A 14,255-nucleotide genomic window follows, 5' to 3' on the forward strand; every position below is an offset into this window, starting at 1 on the left:
ATAAAACAAACAAAAAAATCTCAAATAACGAATCTAACTTTATACTTCAAGTAACTAAAGAAAGAAAAACAAATAAAGCCCCAAGTTATTAGAAGGAAGTTAATAGTGAAGATTAGAGCAGAAATAAATTAAAACAGAGATTAAAAAGACAATAGAGAAGATCAATGAAACTAAAAACTGTTTTTATTTGTAAAGATACATAAAGAGAAAGACAAGGAATAGACCAAAGGTGAGTGGACTTCATTCTGTAGGCAATGAGGCAACATGAAACATTTCCAAGAGAAGGACATGGATTCACCAAGAAAAAAAGAGAGAACTCAAATAAAATCAGAATTGAAATAGGAGAGGTTATAACTGATACCACAGAAATACCAAGGATCATAAGGTACTGCTATGAACAATTACATGCCATCAAATTGTACGACCTAGAAGAAATAAATTCTTAGAAACATACAATATACCAATTCTGAATCATGATGAAATAGAAAACATGAACATACTAATTACTAGTAAATACAGGAGAAGAAAAATGTTTTTCATCCATGTTTGGTGCCATTGCTGTAAAGCAAAGGGGAAATGGTGTTCAAGTGGGCAGGAAGCACCAGCGAGGGCAAAATAATTCAAATCCATTTCCTACAGGAATTCATTCCCATAGGAAGCCATCTGAACACTGATGTGGCCATCGTTCTAACCGGCAGTGTTCCCTGTCACCTAAAAAGCAATATAGCTCTAGTGTCAAGAGCAGGCTCTATAACCAGCTTCTTTAGGTTTTTATCCCAATTCCACAACTAACTAGTTATATGGCCTGTGCCTAACTAGTTCTCACTGTTTCACAGGGATACTGAAGTGACCTCAAAGAGATGAAATCAGATGATATAATGTAAAGTTCAGGAGGCAGGGCCTGTCACTCAGTAAGTGCTCAATAAATGCCAGCTGCTAGCTATGTCCCCCTCTCTTTGTTATAACCCTTAGTATTGTCACCAACAGAAACACATGCATATGTGGTTGTGGATATTTGGGTGATAATATCACTTCATTTTGTCTGATGGCCAGTGTCAAACAAAACAGAGCAAGAATGCCCTCTGCTGGATTTAGGCAGAGCCAACTGTGGAGCAAAGGAGCAGAGCTGGTATTTCTGTGGCCCTAAAAGGGAAACCATAGAAATCGGGTGTTGAATTGACCTTGCCAAAGGCAGGGAGCATTTAGAGGTTAGAGAATCATGTTTTCTGTTCAATGTTAATGAGAACACCATGCCAGGGCTAGAACCACGTCCTTAAATCTCTCACAAATAGCCTGCTTCCACTTCTGAGATAGTAAAACAGTGCAAAGAACCTGCCTTCAGTTTCAAAAACCAGTGCAGGAAGGGAAACTAGCAGGCCAGGTACTAAATATGAAACATTTAGAGAAGCCTCAGAATAATTCAGAAAAGAAAACCTCACATATCAGTTTTCCTTCTTCCCCCAGTGCTTGACTCAAATTTCTGTCATTTGGTGGTGGTGGTGGTGGGGGGTGTGTGAGGGAGGAATTATTGAAAACACCAAAGTATTAAATTGGTTCCAAATGATCTGAGGCCTTAAATGCAGGAATGGGCCTCGCAGCTGTGGGCCTGAGTGGGTAACACCAGCAGCTCCCCATTTCTGTCGGCCTCACCAGGCCTCAAAAGCACAAGTCTGGGCCTGACTGTAGCTGAGGCATTAGTGTTAGTGTCATCCTCTCGGCCCAATGAGAAGATAACTATGATGTAGTTTTTTTCGAAATGGTCTTCCCTCAAGGATATTCCTAGAAAAAAATAGTCTAACCAATGAAATTACAAAAAAAAAATAGTTTAAAGTTTGAACGAGGAGAGGAATAAAGACCCCTTTACTATATCAAGTTGCAAGGCCTTTCTAACTGCAATGTTCCCCTGTTTTTGTTCACAGGCCCAGATTTTTTTCACATTGGTTTTCCTGGAACTCAAACAATGAAAACATCTGGATTCCATTTTTTGGACTAATAAGAGGTGGAATAAGTAGGCTGAAATGACATAAAACTGATTAGGGGAGAAAAGGGACTTCTACCCAATGTGATTCATAGATACATGTGCCTATGAGAACACTTTGAAGGAATTAATAAGCCAATGATAAGCATTTTTCAGTCAAAGATTAGCCAAACAGCCTGGCCAGCATGGCTCAGTAGCTGAGCATCAATCTATGAATCAGGAAGTCATGGTTTGATTCCTGGTCAGGGCACATGCCTAGGTTGCAAGCTCGATCCCCAGTGTGGGGCGTACAGGAGGCAGCCAATCAATGATTCTCTCTCATCATTGATGTTTCTATCTCTCCCTCTCCCTTCCTCTCTGAAATCAATAAAAATATATTTTCAAAAAAGATTAGCCAAATATAATCAAAGATTTAACCAAAACTAGTGATAGCCTTCATCCTTGGACTGAGGATATGTTTGCTCAGCAGTATATAATTACCATATCTATGAGACCCTGAGATGAAAGCAGATTCAATTTAGAAAGTATATACCTGAAGGACCCATTAGGGATTTCCCTGCCTTTCACATGAACTTGTGCCAGTATTTAGAAAGCTCTACTGGCAGGGAAGTCTACCACTGACAAAGTATGATGCCCTTCTCCGATCTCCCTTCAGAAAAGAACTTGCTGATCATCTGCAAAAATCCAGGTAGTTGACTATCCAGCTGTTAGGACTTTCTGGTCTGCCCCAGCCCCTCCTCCATACAAAGCCCTCGCCGTAATTGAGTGTGGTGTTGGGGCTAGGGCCTGGCCATCTGCTCAGTGCTAGGCTGATTCATGGGACAGGAGGAACTGTCAGACCTGAACTGTGGTCTGAGGCTCAGCCTGCTCAATCCTGCCTCCATCCCCTTTTCTTACAGAAGCACTATCCCCAATAACGCTCTTCTCCTAACTTCATCCCAGCATCTGCTTTCTGGAGCTTCCAAAGACACAGCCTATTTTCTAGTTTCCACTTAGAAAAACATCTTCTCAGATTCTATATAAAAACTCAGAGACTTCTGATAGAAATAGAATTTCTCAAAACATGTACAAAAATGATTTAATGAAGAGATGCTTTTCCGTTTTTATGCATTTCCTTTTAATAGTTCTAAAGAGAATTGGGTTCACTTTTCCCTCTCCCTGGGCATTTTTCTGAGGGACTCATCATTTAAACTGCTCATGTTTCTATGTCCACCAGCCAGAGAGTGATCCACGGGCAGGAAGGAATTCTTCATTGTGTATGCCCACCAGTAGATAAAGCAGCATATCCTCGTGGAAATTTATGAAAAAAAGCTTTTCTTTTCTAGTGATTCTTTTCTTTACTGAATGGTAAGTTTGCACCATACAGAAGTAAGAAAGCAAAGTAAAGGATTCACATTGCATGGGTGCTTTTATTTTTTATTTATTTATAATTTTTTACTGATTTCAGAGAGGAAGGGAGAGGGAGAGAGAGAGAGAGAGAGAGAGAGAGAGAGAGAGAGAGAGAGAAACATCAATGATGAGAGAGAATCACTGATCAGCTGTCTCCTGCATGCACCACACTGGGAATCGAGCCTACAAAACTTGGGCATGTGCCCAGATTGGGAATCAAACCGTGACCTCCTGGTTCATAGGTCGACGCTCACCTACTGAGCCACACCGGCTGGGCACACGGGTGCTTTTATATGTAGAAACTAACATTACTTTAAGTAGAACTGGGCTTTAGAACTACTGAGTATTGTAGTGGTTATGGCCATTCCTACACATTCTTATAAGGAAGTTCATTAAAAAGAGAGCCAAAGAATATTTCTGTATCTAAAGCAACTGGTAATGGAAATAAGGGCTCATATAATAATTGGCTTAATGAGTGAGAGGGACACAGCAAATTAAAGTGTTTAACACCAAAAACAGTAATGGGACATTTCAACTTTTCAAACTGAAGGTAACAGCAGTGCTGATGGTGAATTGATGTGTTATTTCACTGTTGTTGGTTTTTAATTGTTGTTTTAATTTAAAAGAATGCACAACTTAGGACTATAAACAACATCTAATCATAGGTAAGGAGGAAAACTAGGTAAGGCCAAGTGATAGAATTAAAACAGCAAAGGACTCAATACCTGATGCTTGTGTGAATTGGTCTAGCCAGCTTAGATCTCTAACTAGGAAGAGAAAAAAAACGTTTGTTACCTTGACTTTGGCAGTACATCCTGAAAGTCGAAAAATTCCTTCAGATTCCAAACCGGATTCCTCAACCTTCTCAAAAAACTAGAAAACAATGATACAACACAAAAATAAATACCTCCAATATGATTGCAAACATCTGAAATAACACCATTGATGACAACAAATGATAAATTACCAAGCATACATATGTGCCTGGTACTTGAATGCCTTGTTTAAGTTTTCACAACCACCATATGAGGTCAATGTTAGCCTCTGATTTGCAAATGAGGAAATGGAGACTTAGAGCTGTTATATCACTTTCCCAAGATTAACCATCAAAGTAATGGCACTGACACTCTCAACTTGTGCTCTTCACCACTAAAATATGCTGTCACTTCACTATTTTAAGATCTGATTACTACACCTCTTTCTGCAGATTAGCTAGTAAGAAAATGTTCTAAATTCGCTATCATTAGTTACAACCACTCTGGCTAAGGAACTATAGTCACTCTAGAAATACAACCAAGGAGGCAGAAATTATAAAGGGTTATAGCTCTTATGGTGATGGTGTTAAAATCATTATCATCATCATGACTATTAACATTGATAGTGTACTTTTTGTGTGTTAGATGCCATTCTCAGTACTTTACATCTATCAACTCATTTAAATCCTCACAATAATGCTGAGGAAGGTACTATTAGAATCCTCATTCTACGGCTGAGGATACTGAGACATGGTAAGGATAAATACTTGCCCAACTTCACACAAGGCTCTTGCTATTTTTCCTTCAAGACATAATGCCTGGAACTAAGGTAGCTCTTGCAGGTATGGAGAGAAATAGATATTTAAGAGAAGAAACACATCCATAAGAAAAGACTCTCCCATAGAAGTGGAAAGGTAATACCTCAAATTGTCTTAAATGAGGAACACTTAATTAACATCAGTAGAAATAATAGCTGGCATTTGTTGAGTTGCTAATACAATATAAATCCGGACTTAGCTTAACTAGCATTTATTGTTCACCATCCATTTGCTATGTCCTGTGCTAGGTTTCTGCATTTACATAATAACACAAGTTCATGTACTGAATATTCTCAGTCTAGATTTTTATGCATTTTCTTAAAACTCTGTCCTGTACAGAGAGGACAAAGGACATAATCTGGTTCTAATTCAGAAAGAAAAGAAAATCTTAGAGTCACCATGGACCTTGGCCTTGGATATATACTGAGCTCCTTTTTCCATCTACCTCTTGCTAGCTTGTGTTCATGGCTGAATTACCCTACCCTACTATTGCCTCAGTTGCTTCATCAGTAGAAGGGACATGATAACACTGACCTCCTCTGGCTGTTCAGTGCTGAGGAGATGTGACAGGATATGGAAGGCACTGGCCCAGCCTGTGCAGGAGAGACACCCTACAGATGGCCCCCCACGCACACCGGCATGTTGTTGGCCTCTTCTGCCATCCTCCCTGCTCCCACTGGCAGCTAACTAATCACCTAGTTTGAGGAGTAGTTCAACTTTCATTAGTGGTAACAAAATTTAGAAAGATAGTGAAGAGATGGAGAATTATTACTGTGAATAATGTAAACATGTGTTTCCTAAGTCAATATTTTCACATATCATTTAAAACCTCAATTTAAAATTCAGTAAGACTTACGTTAAGGGCTTGGAATTTTAATTATGACACTGGATGTCACTGTTAAATAAATGCATACTTAGGTAAACTGGTGTAAATTGTTGGTATAAAAAAATGACTTAAAAGCAAATGAGCCATTCACCAAATGATAGGGAGATATTAGCATATGATAGTTCAAATCATATCACTTCTAAAACTTCCCCAAACTCCTCTTTGTCTAACTGTATCATATTTACCTGTCATACCTAAAAAATTACCATAACAAGCTGATTTTTATATTTATTAAGCTTTGTTGGAAAATTCATCTAAATGATTACAAATACACATTTTGAAATGCCCAACTTATGATATAGCTCTGCAAATACTTATATGATTAACAGATAGATTGCTGATAATTAATAGTCATCTTTTATCTCAGACAGAATAATCAAATATACACAAATACATACATACATACATACACACAAATAACATTTTTTAAATATTGGATAAACCAGATATAACCAAAGGAAGCCATGTGACAGAGCATCTGTATCCACCACCTGATGCTTTATGGTCAACAGGCTCCAGAAGTTCACTGCGAGGCAAACTGGTCCAAGTACTTGTGGTATGGCAGGGCCTCATGGAAGGAAGCTGAAAATGGCCTGGGCCTGAGTCCTAACAGGGCTTAGCTTTAGTGTCCTTAACTCTAAAGGGAAATCCATTAACAGGTTTACAGATAGCAAATTGCAAGCAAGAGGTTCTATTTATCCCCCGTTCATTTATATTCCACTCACTTTTTGTAACACAAGGGGCACTTTCACTCCAGGGTCCTTCTTTCGGTCACTCTCCAGTAGGACTGTAAGTGGAACTCCAAAAATCCCGTTGTCTTCATTAGAAAATAGTTGAGAAAGAAAAAAGAATCAGAAAAGCACTATCTTATACCAAAGTGTCAAAGCGTTAAAATCAGAAGACACCAGTCCTCTTAATTACCTCTTCCTTTTACTTTCTCTGTTTTGTTTCTCTTCAGTGGAATTCCAAAGGCATCAAAAAAGGCCGTCAATTCAATCAGAGAGAGGTGGCGGATTTTCTTCATGTCTTCTGAAGACAGATCTCCTGCTTCAGTTAAGCCAAATCTGGTTTTCTGAACAATAAGTTTCTAAAATATATATAAGGATATTTATTTTTTATTGCTAAGAAAAATTACTATGCTTTCACTCAAATGCACCTGGACCATTCTAAATATATATGCTATTTGCAAAACAAAACAAAAAAACCTCTGAGGAGCATGTTGCATTATGAATGTAATTTTCAGAACATCTGCAGGTTACTACTATGCTAAATGTGAAGCAAAACAGTGGTCTGAGAATACTATAACATCGTCATCCCAACTGTAAAAACTGCTTTCTTCTAAGGACCCTCCTATATGGGCAATAGCAAACATCCCAGGCATCGCATAAAATGTACACACCATGGGCACATGTGAGATAGGCATATAGCCACATCATCTAGGTACTCCCCAGAGAGCTTTCAATATATTTTTTATTTTGAATTATCAGTCCTTAAATCAGGCATCATCTGTTCTGCATAGTTTAAAATACTGTAATTTCCAAATTGAAATTGATCGCACATGCTGCTGAAACAATAGTTATTTTACCTTCAAAATAAAATTTAGGTGATTCCAAATAGTCTTAAAAGAGAAAAATGCAGAGAAAGTGCCAAATAATCCTACTATCACTTTGAAGACAATAATATTGTTATATTCTCTATTTCCATACTAGAAAGCAAAATATACTAAAACAACAAAAAAACTCTTCAACAATCCAGAAATATTGTAAAGACTATAAGAAGACCTTTAAAAAGCAAAAGATTGTTCTTATTAATATATAAGCATTGCTATAAATATTATATATAATGATAAGATATAAGTATTAAGTAATAAATATGTAATTAACATGTAATTATATAAGTATAATATATAAGTATATATATATATATAAAGTATATAACAAATACTTTGCTCTCAGAAAACCTAATAATGGGGGGGAGAAAGTTAAAGTAGAAAAATACTATCGTTATTTAAATTACAAAGCTTTAGGTACACAGTCTTCATAGGGGTTCCTTAAATTAGAGCTTCCTTGGGGTTTTAAATCCATCCAATTCATTCATTCAATCAACAATTACTCATTGGAACTCCAAGTATTTAAAAATTAAACAATAAATTTTAGGATGTGTTTTGGGGCATAACTTGTGCTATTAAATGTTTAGTTATTTTATCTTCTTTCTGAGACCAAGGCCCCATATAACAACACATAACAACAACAATATAGACAAGAACCACAATCATTTATTGAGCAATTACTGCATGTTAAACCCTACGCAAAGTTCCTCATGGGAGGGAGGCTGTCCTGTACCCTGGGTGTGCAAAACTTCAGGAGGAGACACACACTTGGATGAGGGGGCTGGGGGCAAGCGTCCTCCCGTGGGCAGCTCTCTCTAAAGATTCTGAGGGACTCCCCACGAAACCAGAGTCCCCCTGGACTCCTTCTCTTGCTCTAGAATGCCCCTGTGCCCTTCACCATAGAGGCTTCTTAGACACCAAGAGGGTTTTTGGAATTTAACACTCATAGGTTCAAATCCTGTTTCTGCAATATACTAGCTATGGGCTACTTAGCTTCTTTGGGCCTCAGTTTCCTCAGCTGAAAAATGGGACAAATCACAGGAATGATTACAGCTGAATACCTAGTGCAGTGTCAAGCCCATAGAAGGCACTCAGCGAGTCTTACAGTTCTTGCCCTGCCCTCTTCTTCCTCTCCATCACGGGGTGTTTGTCTGGGAAAGATCCACGCCTCCTGGGGCAGACCACCTGTTTCTAGATGACTCATTCCTTTAGCTCTGAAACTACCTGAGCCCTGCTCACCATGCTGCCTGCCCTGGTCAGCACAGAAATTCAGGGCTCCACATCATGAACTCTTCTCAAATGCATTTATTGAAAAGCAAGCAGATCAATGTAACAGTTCCTGTATTGGGCTATCAAGATAGAATATCCTAGACATAATGAGGCTTCCAGGATAATGAAGTATGGAGCACTTCTTGCTCATCCATAATGAAATGAAAAATTCTTGACTTTGTTTTTTGATTAATTTTTAGTGTCTGTCCTATAAGCTTTCCTTTCTTGTTGTTATGACTATGACTTTCTGCAATGCTTCCATGTGATACGTGGTTCTAGAGGCACAAGTAGGTATACGAGTACTGTTGGAATCTGCATTAACCTGTAAGTAAGGACACAAAGTGCATGAAAGCACACAGCCAGGTGGAAAGCCTATTTCATCTCTACAACAATATTCAAGCACACACACCCTCACAACTCTTCCTCAAGCCAGGGCTGCCAGCAACAGCCAGGCAGGTTTCACTGCACAGCAAATAACGCCCTGAGTTTATGCAAAACTGATGCCTGGCCTCTCCCTATATCTATGCACACCCAAAGAAATTTTAAAAAATTCTAGTTTGTGCCATGTAGAAGTCACAGGCAGCTAGTGGAATAATGATAAAAGCTTTTACTTACAGTAAAAACATAGTCTTCTTTCTTAAAATCTGACTTCTTAAATTTATTTCTTTTTGGAGCCTCTGTAACCATTTCTGAGTAAGATACTTCAAAGGACAGCTCTTCAGCTTCAGGTGGAATGTTCTTTACCCGATAATCATCATCTAAGGAAAAATGATATGGAATATTTAATATGCCACTTAATCAATCAATACCACTTACTTTAAAATAAGCACAATCTATTTACAAGTTAATCCATAAGCATGTTAGAATGTTTACGTCCAGGGAAAGGTATCAGACCCAGAACATAGTATCATCAGACTTCCATATGAATAAATGTCAATAATCATTATCTAAACAAATTTTCTATTAAAGTGATGTTTTCAATTTTGGATTTTGTCTCATGAAAGGCCTTGAGGATAACTAGAGGAAGTCCAAACATGGCATATTTCTATATATTATTATGATATTAAAATTAAGTCCATCTAGACCTACTGTTGCTGCTATTGGGGAAGCATAGTTAGAGTGGCCTACTTCCGGCTTGTTTGCAACTGTTAAGCAGATCCAGATTACTTGTGAAAGAGGCCCCAAAGCAAAGACACTACCCAAGCGAGTGGTTTCTAAATGATATGGTGGTAGCAAAGGAGGAAAAGATTCTGCTCTCAGTTTGGCTTTATTAATTTTGTCTGGTGGGACAGAACAGGGTGTTGGGAGGTGGAAGGAGTGCATGCTGGAGTGGTAGAATCAATATGGGGAGAATAACACCTACATTTCCCTTTTAGAAATTCACTGCTAACTTTATGGAGTACCAGCACAAAAATGAGAAGACATAGCTTAAGTTCAGCAGGAGGCTGTGTCACTCACCGCTCACGGAATTCTGAACTGATTGTCCAGGGCCTGCTGATCCATTGGAATGAACTGGTATATCTGGAATAGTCTCAAGGATAGACTGTGAAACAAGGAAGATGAACACAAAACATTTACCATCAATACAGTCTACCCTACATTTCAATCTGATTTATGTTCTGTAGAATAAGAGAATTAAAATAAATTATGGAGCCTGTATCTAATTTCCTTTGTTTCTTCATTCAGTTCAGACCTATACAAGCCCACACAGTTACTCAAAAGAGAACTAGGCCAAGGTTAAAATAAGTGCATCTTCTTAGCTCTTAAATATTTATTACTCATATTTTTCCTAACACATAGATATTACATTGCTTGATATCACAGTTTGACAAATATAGTATTTTTACAATTGATTTCAGAAAGAGGAAGGGAGAGAGGAAGGGAGGAGGGATGGAGGGAGGATGGAAGGGAGAGAAAGAGAGAGAGGGATGGAGAAAGAGAGAGAGAGACAGAGAGAGAGAGAGAGAGAGAGAGAGAGAGAGAAACATTAATGTGAGAGAGACACATCGATTGGTTGCCTCCCACATGTGCCCCGACCAGGCCGGGGATCAAGCCTGCAACCCAGGTATGTGCCCTTGACCAGGAAATGAACCTGAGACTCTTTGGTACACTGGGCCAACAATAACCATTGAGCCCCATTTGTTATTCTTAATGCACTTGGTCACACATTTTGTTCATAAACTCTAATCTTGACATAGCTAGGTGTTACTAAAAGTGATGCTAGAGCCAGACTGCTTGAATGTTAATTCTGGCTTTACCACTTACTGTGTGACTTTAAGTAAGTTACTAGAAATCCCTATTGCTTAGGCTCCTAATCTGTAAAATGAAGATGTTAGCAGAACATATTTCAAAGTGTTATTATGAATTGTAAATGACTTATCCTATATAAAATCACATGAAACAATATCTAGTAGATAGCACTATGTAAGAGTTAGCTAGTATTAATACATTAACATATTAATTCTTCCACTATAAAATACAGTGATACCTACCAAATATTGAAAAACATTAGAAGTTCACAACCTATTTGTATCAAGATTAGCATAGCTCTGGTAACAATAACAAAACATTACACACACATACACATGCACACATACTAACCCCACATATTAGACTAGTGGTTAAAAATGCTAAAGTAGCAGCAAATCATATTCTATAGTATAATAAAAGAATAATATAACACATAAGTAGGATTTATTTAAGCAACAAAATTATAGTTCAACATTAGGAAAACCTATCACTGTGATTTCCTGAAGTAATTGCTTAAATAAGAAAAATAATATATTCATTTTACTAGATGATGATCATTTTTATATAATTCAACCTCCATTCCTGATAAATAGCAAGAAACCTAGAATAAATATTCTAGTTAATGATGAAACAGAATATCATGAGAAAATAAAAACTTACCTAAAGATCTCCATAATTATTATTCAATGTTATAAGTGACTGTGGTCAGTCAGTCAAACAAGGAAAAGAAAAAATAAATTGGGTAAATAAAATTTTCAGTATTTCAGATGATATCTGCTCAAACTATAAAATCAAATGAAAATTTCGTAGAAGTAAAAAAAATTCAGAAAGGAAGCTATAAGAGATATTTTTGTAAAAGAATAAAATAATTAATTTCCTTATACATCTGCAAAAACAAACTAGAAGATACCATAAAAACCCTACCATTTAAAATATGAAAGAAAACTATTACTAGTAAGTTCCTAGTAATTAAACAGTGAAAAGGTGTGTGAGAAAAAAAATGTAAGGTAGAAAACTATGAAGTTTTTTTGAGGGACAGATGATATAAATAAATGAAAAGACACAATCATTGTTTCTCAATAAGAAACAATATTTTGTTTCTTTCCCTGACATTAATCTTTAAATTCAATAAAATTCTCAGTGGAAAGGATTATTAGCATTCTTGACAGTAAAATAATAATCAAGTTTTCAGATTAATTTAAATAGGCTAATTGAAATAAGTGAATATTCAAGAAAATTTAATTGTACTGGACAAAAAGCTGTTCCTAAAGTGGTAACTAAAATTTCTATTGGTAGTTCATCTCATGGTAAAATTCCTGAACATGCAATGAAACTAAAGCAGTCATATTTTTGTGCAAAAAAATAAAATTTAAAGTTATCAAGACTGCATTATAAAATTTACAAAAGCCTCCATTAATCAAAAAAAGGGGGGATAGTAGGGTAATATCATGGAAGGAAAAATATCCTGTAAGTAAATTACATCTAGAAAATTTTTACTTTACAAAATTAATTTTCATTTGTAATGCTAACAGCAAGACACCCATGAAAAACACAGATGATGTCTAAATAAGACAAAGGAAAATCGTTTGGGCAAAAATAAAAAGGATCCCAAATCAATTATATAGAAAAGATTCCTTTATTAACTTTTGGTCGAGAATATGTTTGTATATTTTCAGAAAACAACTCCAAGACCATGTGGATTCCTGCAACAGAGAGGAATTGACAGGTCTGCTCCAACCACGAAGACAAGAGGAGAAACAGTCCAGAGATGGAAGACGCTGACGATGCCTTGCCACACTAGCAGTCAGCAGCTGTGCGTCACAGCAGGTTGCCTAGGACCAAACCAGAGAGGGTCGAATCTGCATTGCCACCATGGGCCCACCATCCAGATATCATTGCTGACATGTACACATAAGGAACTGTTTGACATTGAAACGGGGACTCAGAACTGTTGGACATTGAAATTGGGACTCAAACATTTTTTGTTATTATATGTTTATTTCTAGTCTGCAGAGGCAAGATTTTTTAAAGGAAAGAAATGGGGAAAAAATAGATACAGAGGCAAAGAAGCATTGAACAGACTGTCAAACTACAGCGGGAAGGCAGGGGAGAATGGGGGGGGGGGGCGGGGTGCTGTAAGAGATCAACGGATGGACTTGTACGCATGCATATAAGCATAACCAATGAATACAAAACACTGGGGTAAAAAAAAAAGGAGACATATGTACTACTATTTGTAATACTTCAAACAATAAAAAAAAAAGGAAAAGAAAAAAATATTCTCAGTGGAGTTCTAACAAGATTTCTTTTTTTAATGGGGAGTAATAGTCTTATTCTAAGTTCATCTGAAAGAAAACATTTCTAAGAAGAGTAAAGAAAATTTTGATGCAGAATAATGAGAGTGAATTTAGATTAAAAAAAACAAACTATAAAGTCATAGTAATAAAAATAAACCCTGTATTTATAGATATTTCATGTATCATGAAGGTTCATTTCAGATGTGAAGAAAAAAAGAGAGACTGGAAAAAATATTGGTCAAGCCAAGGTTATCCCTTTGGAAAAGATAAAGTTAGGTTACCTACTTTATACAATTCCATAACATAAATTTCAATGTGGTAAATTATCAGGAGTCCCTGTAGTCTTGTAGATGACAGTAAAATGTCCCTGGGAACTTATCTAGGCAGGTGAGATTTACCTTTACAGACGTCATGCCAGGACCCCTGAGGCCAGTGCCACCACTTCTGGAAATCCCACCATCTAAAAAGACTGGGGAACCAAACTAGGGTGCCTGTAGCTCCCATAACCAAGAAGCAGGGGAAGCAAAATGTATTTATAACTTGGTAAGAGTTAAGTTGGCATCTGTGGGCTACACTAGCAAATAACCAATTGTTGGACATTTCTTAGTAAAGATATTTTGAGTAACAAACCAAAGTCAGTCACATTGGAGACTGGTGCCAAAGAGATTTTTTTTCCTGGAACTTTTATTTATGTCATTATCAGCATCAAATCAGTTTTCAGAAAACAAAATGAAAATAAAACCAAAATCTAAGTAATCTACCCCAGGAAGCTCTATGATTCCAATAAAAGATCATTTATCTCTTTTACACTCTCAAATTTTCAAGAATCCTATTTGCAGACAATATATACTCAGTAAGGATTTTTAAAATAATGAATGAATGAAGCAACCAATGATCTGGAGAAGCTAGCAGAAAAGAATAAAGAAATGAAAAAAACATGACTAGCATCGGTCCTATTACAAATAAAATTGTGGTCATGGAACTGCCATGGAAAAGCCTCAAAA

At 36.9% G+C, this 14,255-nt stretch overlaps 1 protein-coding gene across 1 annotated transcript in view; it reads right to left on the reverse strand.

The window, feature by feature from the left end:
- ARHGAP28 (Rho GTPase activating protein 28) overlaps positions 1-14,255 on the reverse strand; it is a 141,497-nt gene that overhangs the window by 29,904 nt on the left and 97,338 nt on the right. The window contains exons 5-9 of the mRNA XM_080683466.1: positions 10,163-10,247; positions 9,320-9,462; positions 6,748-6,913; positions 6,552-6,643; positions 4,163-4,240 (exon numbers count right to left, since the gene is read on the reverse strand). Coding sequence (XP_080539592.1) covers positions 4,163-4,240; positions 6,552-6,643; positions 6,748-6,913; positions 9,320-9,462; positions 10,163-10,247 — 564 coding nt within the window. The remainder of the gene's footprint in view (positions 1-4,162; positions 4,241-6,551; positions 6,644-6,747; positions 6,914-9,319; positions 9,463-10,162; positions 10,248-14,255) is intronic.

This window comes from Plecotus auritus (genome assembly GCF_963455305.1).
Source record: "Plecotus auritus genome assembly, chromosome: 8".
NCBI classification, from domain to species: domain Eukaryota; kingdom Metazoa; phylum Chordata; class Mammalia; order Chiroptera; family Vespertilionidae; genus Plecotus; species Plecotus auritus.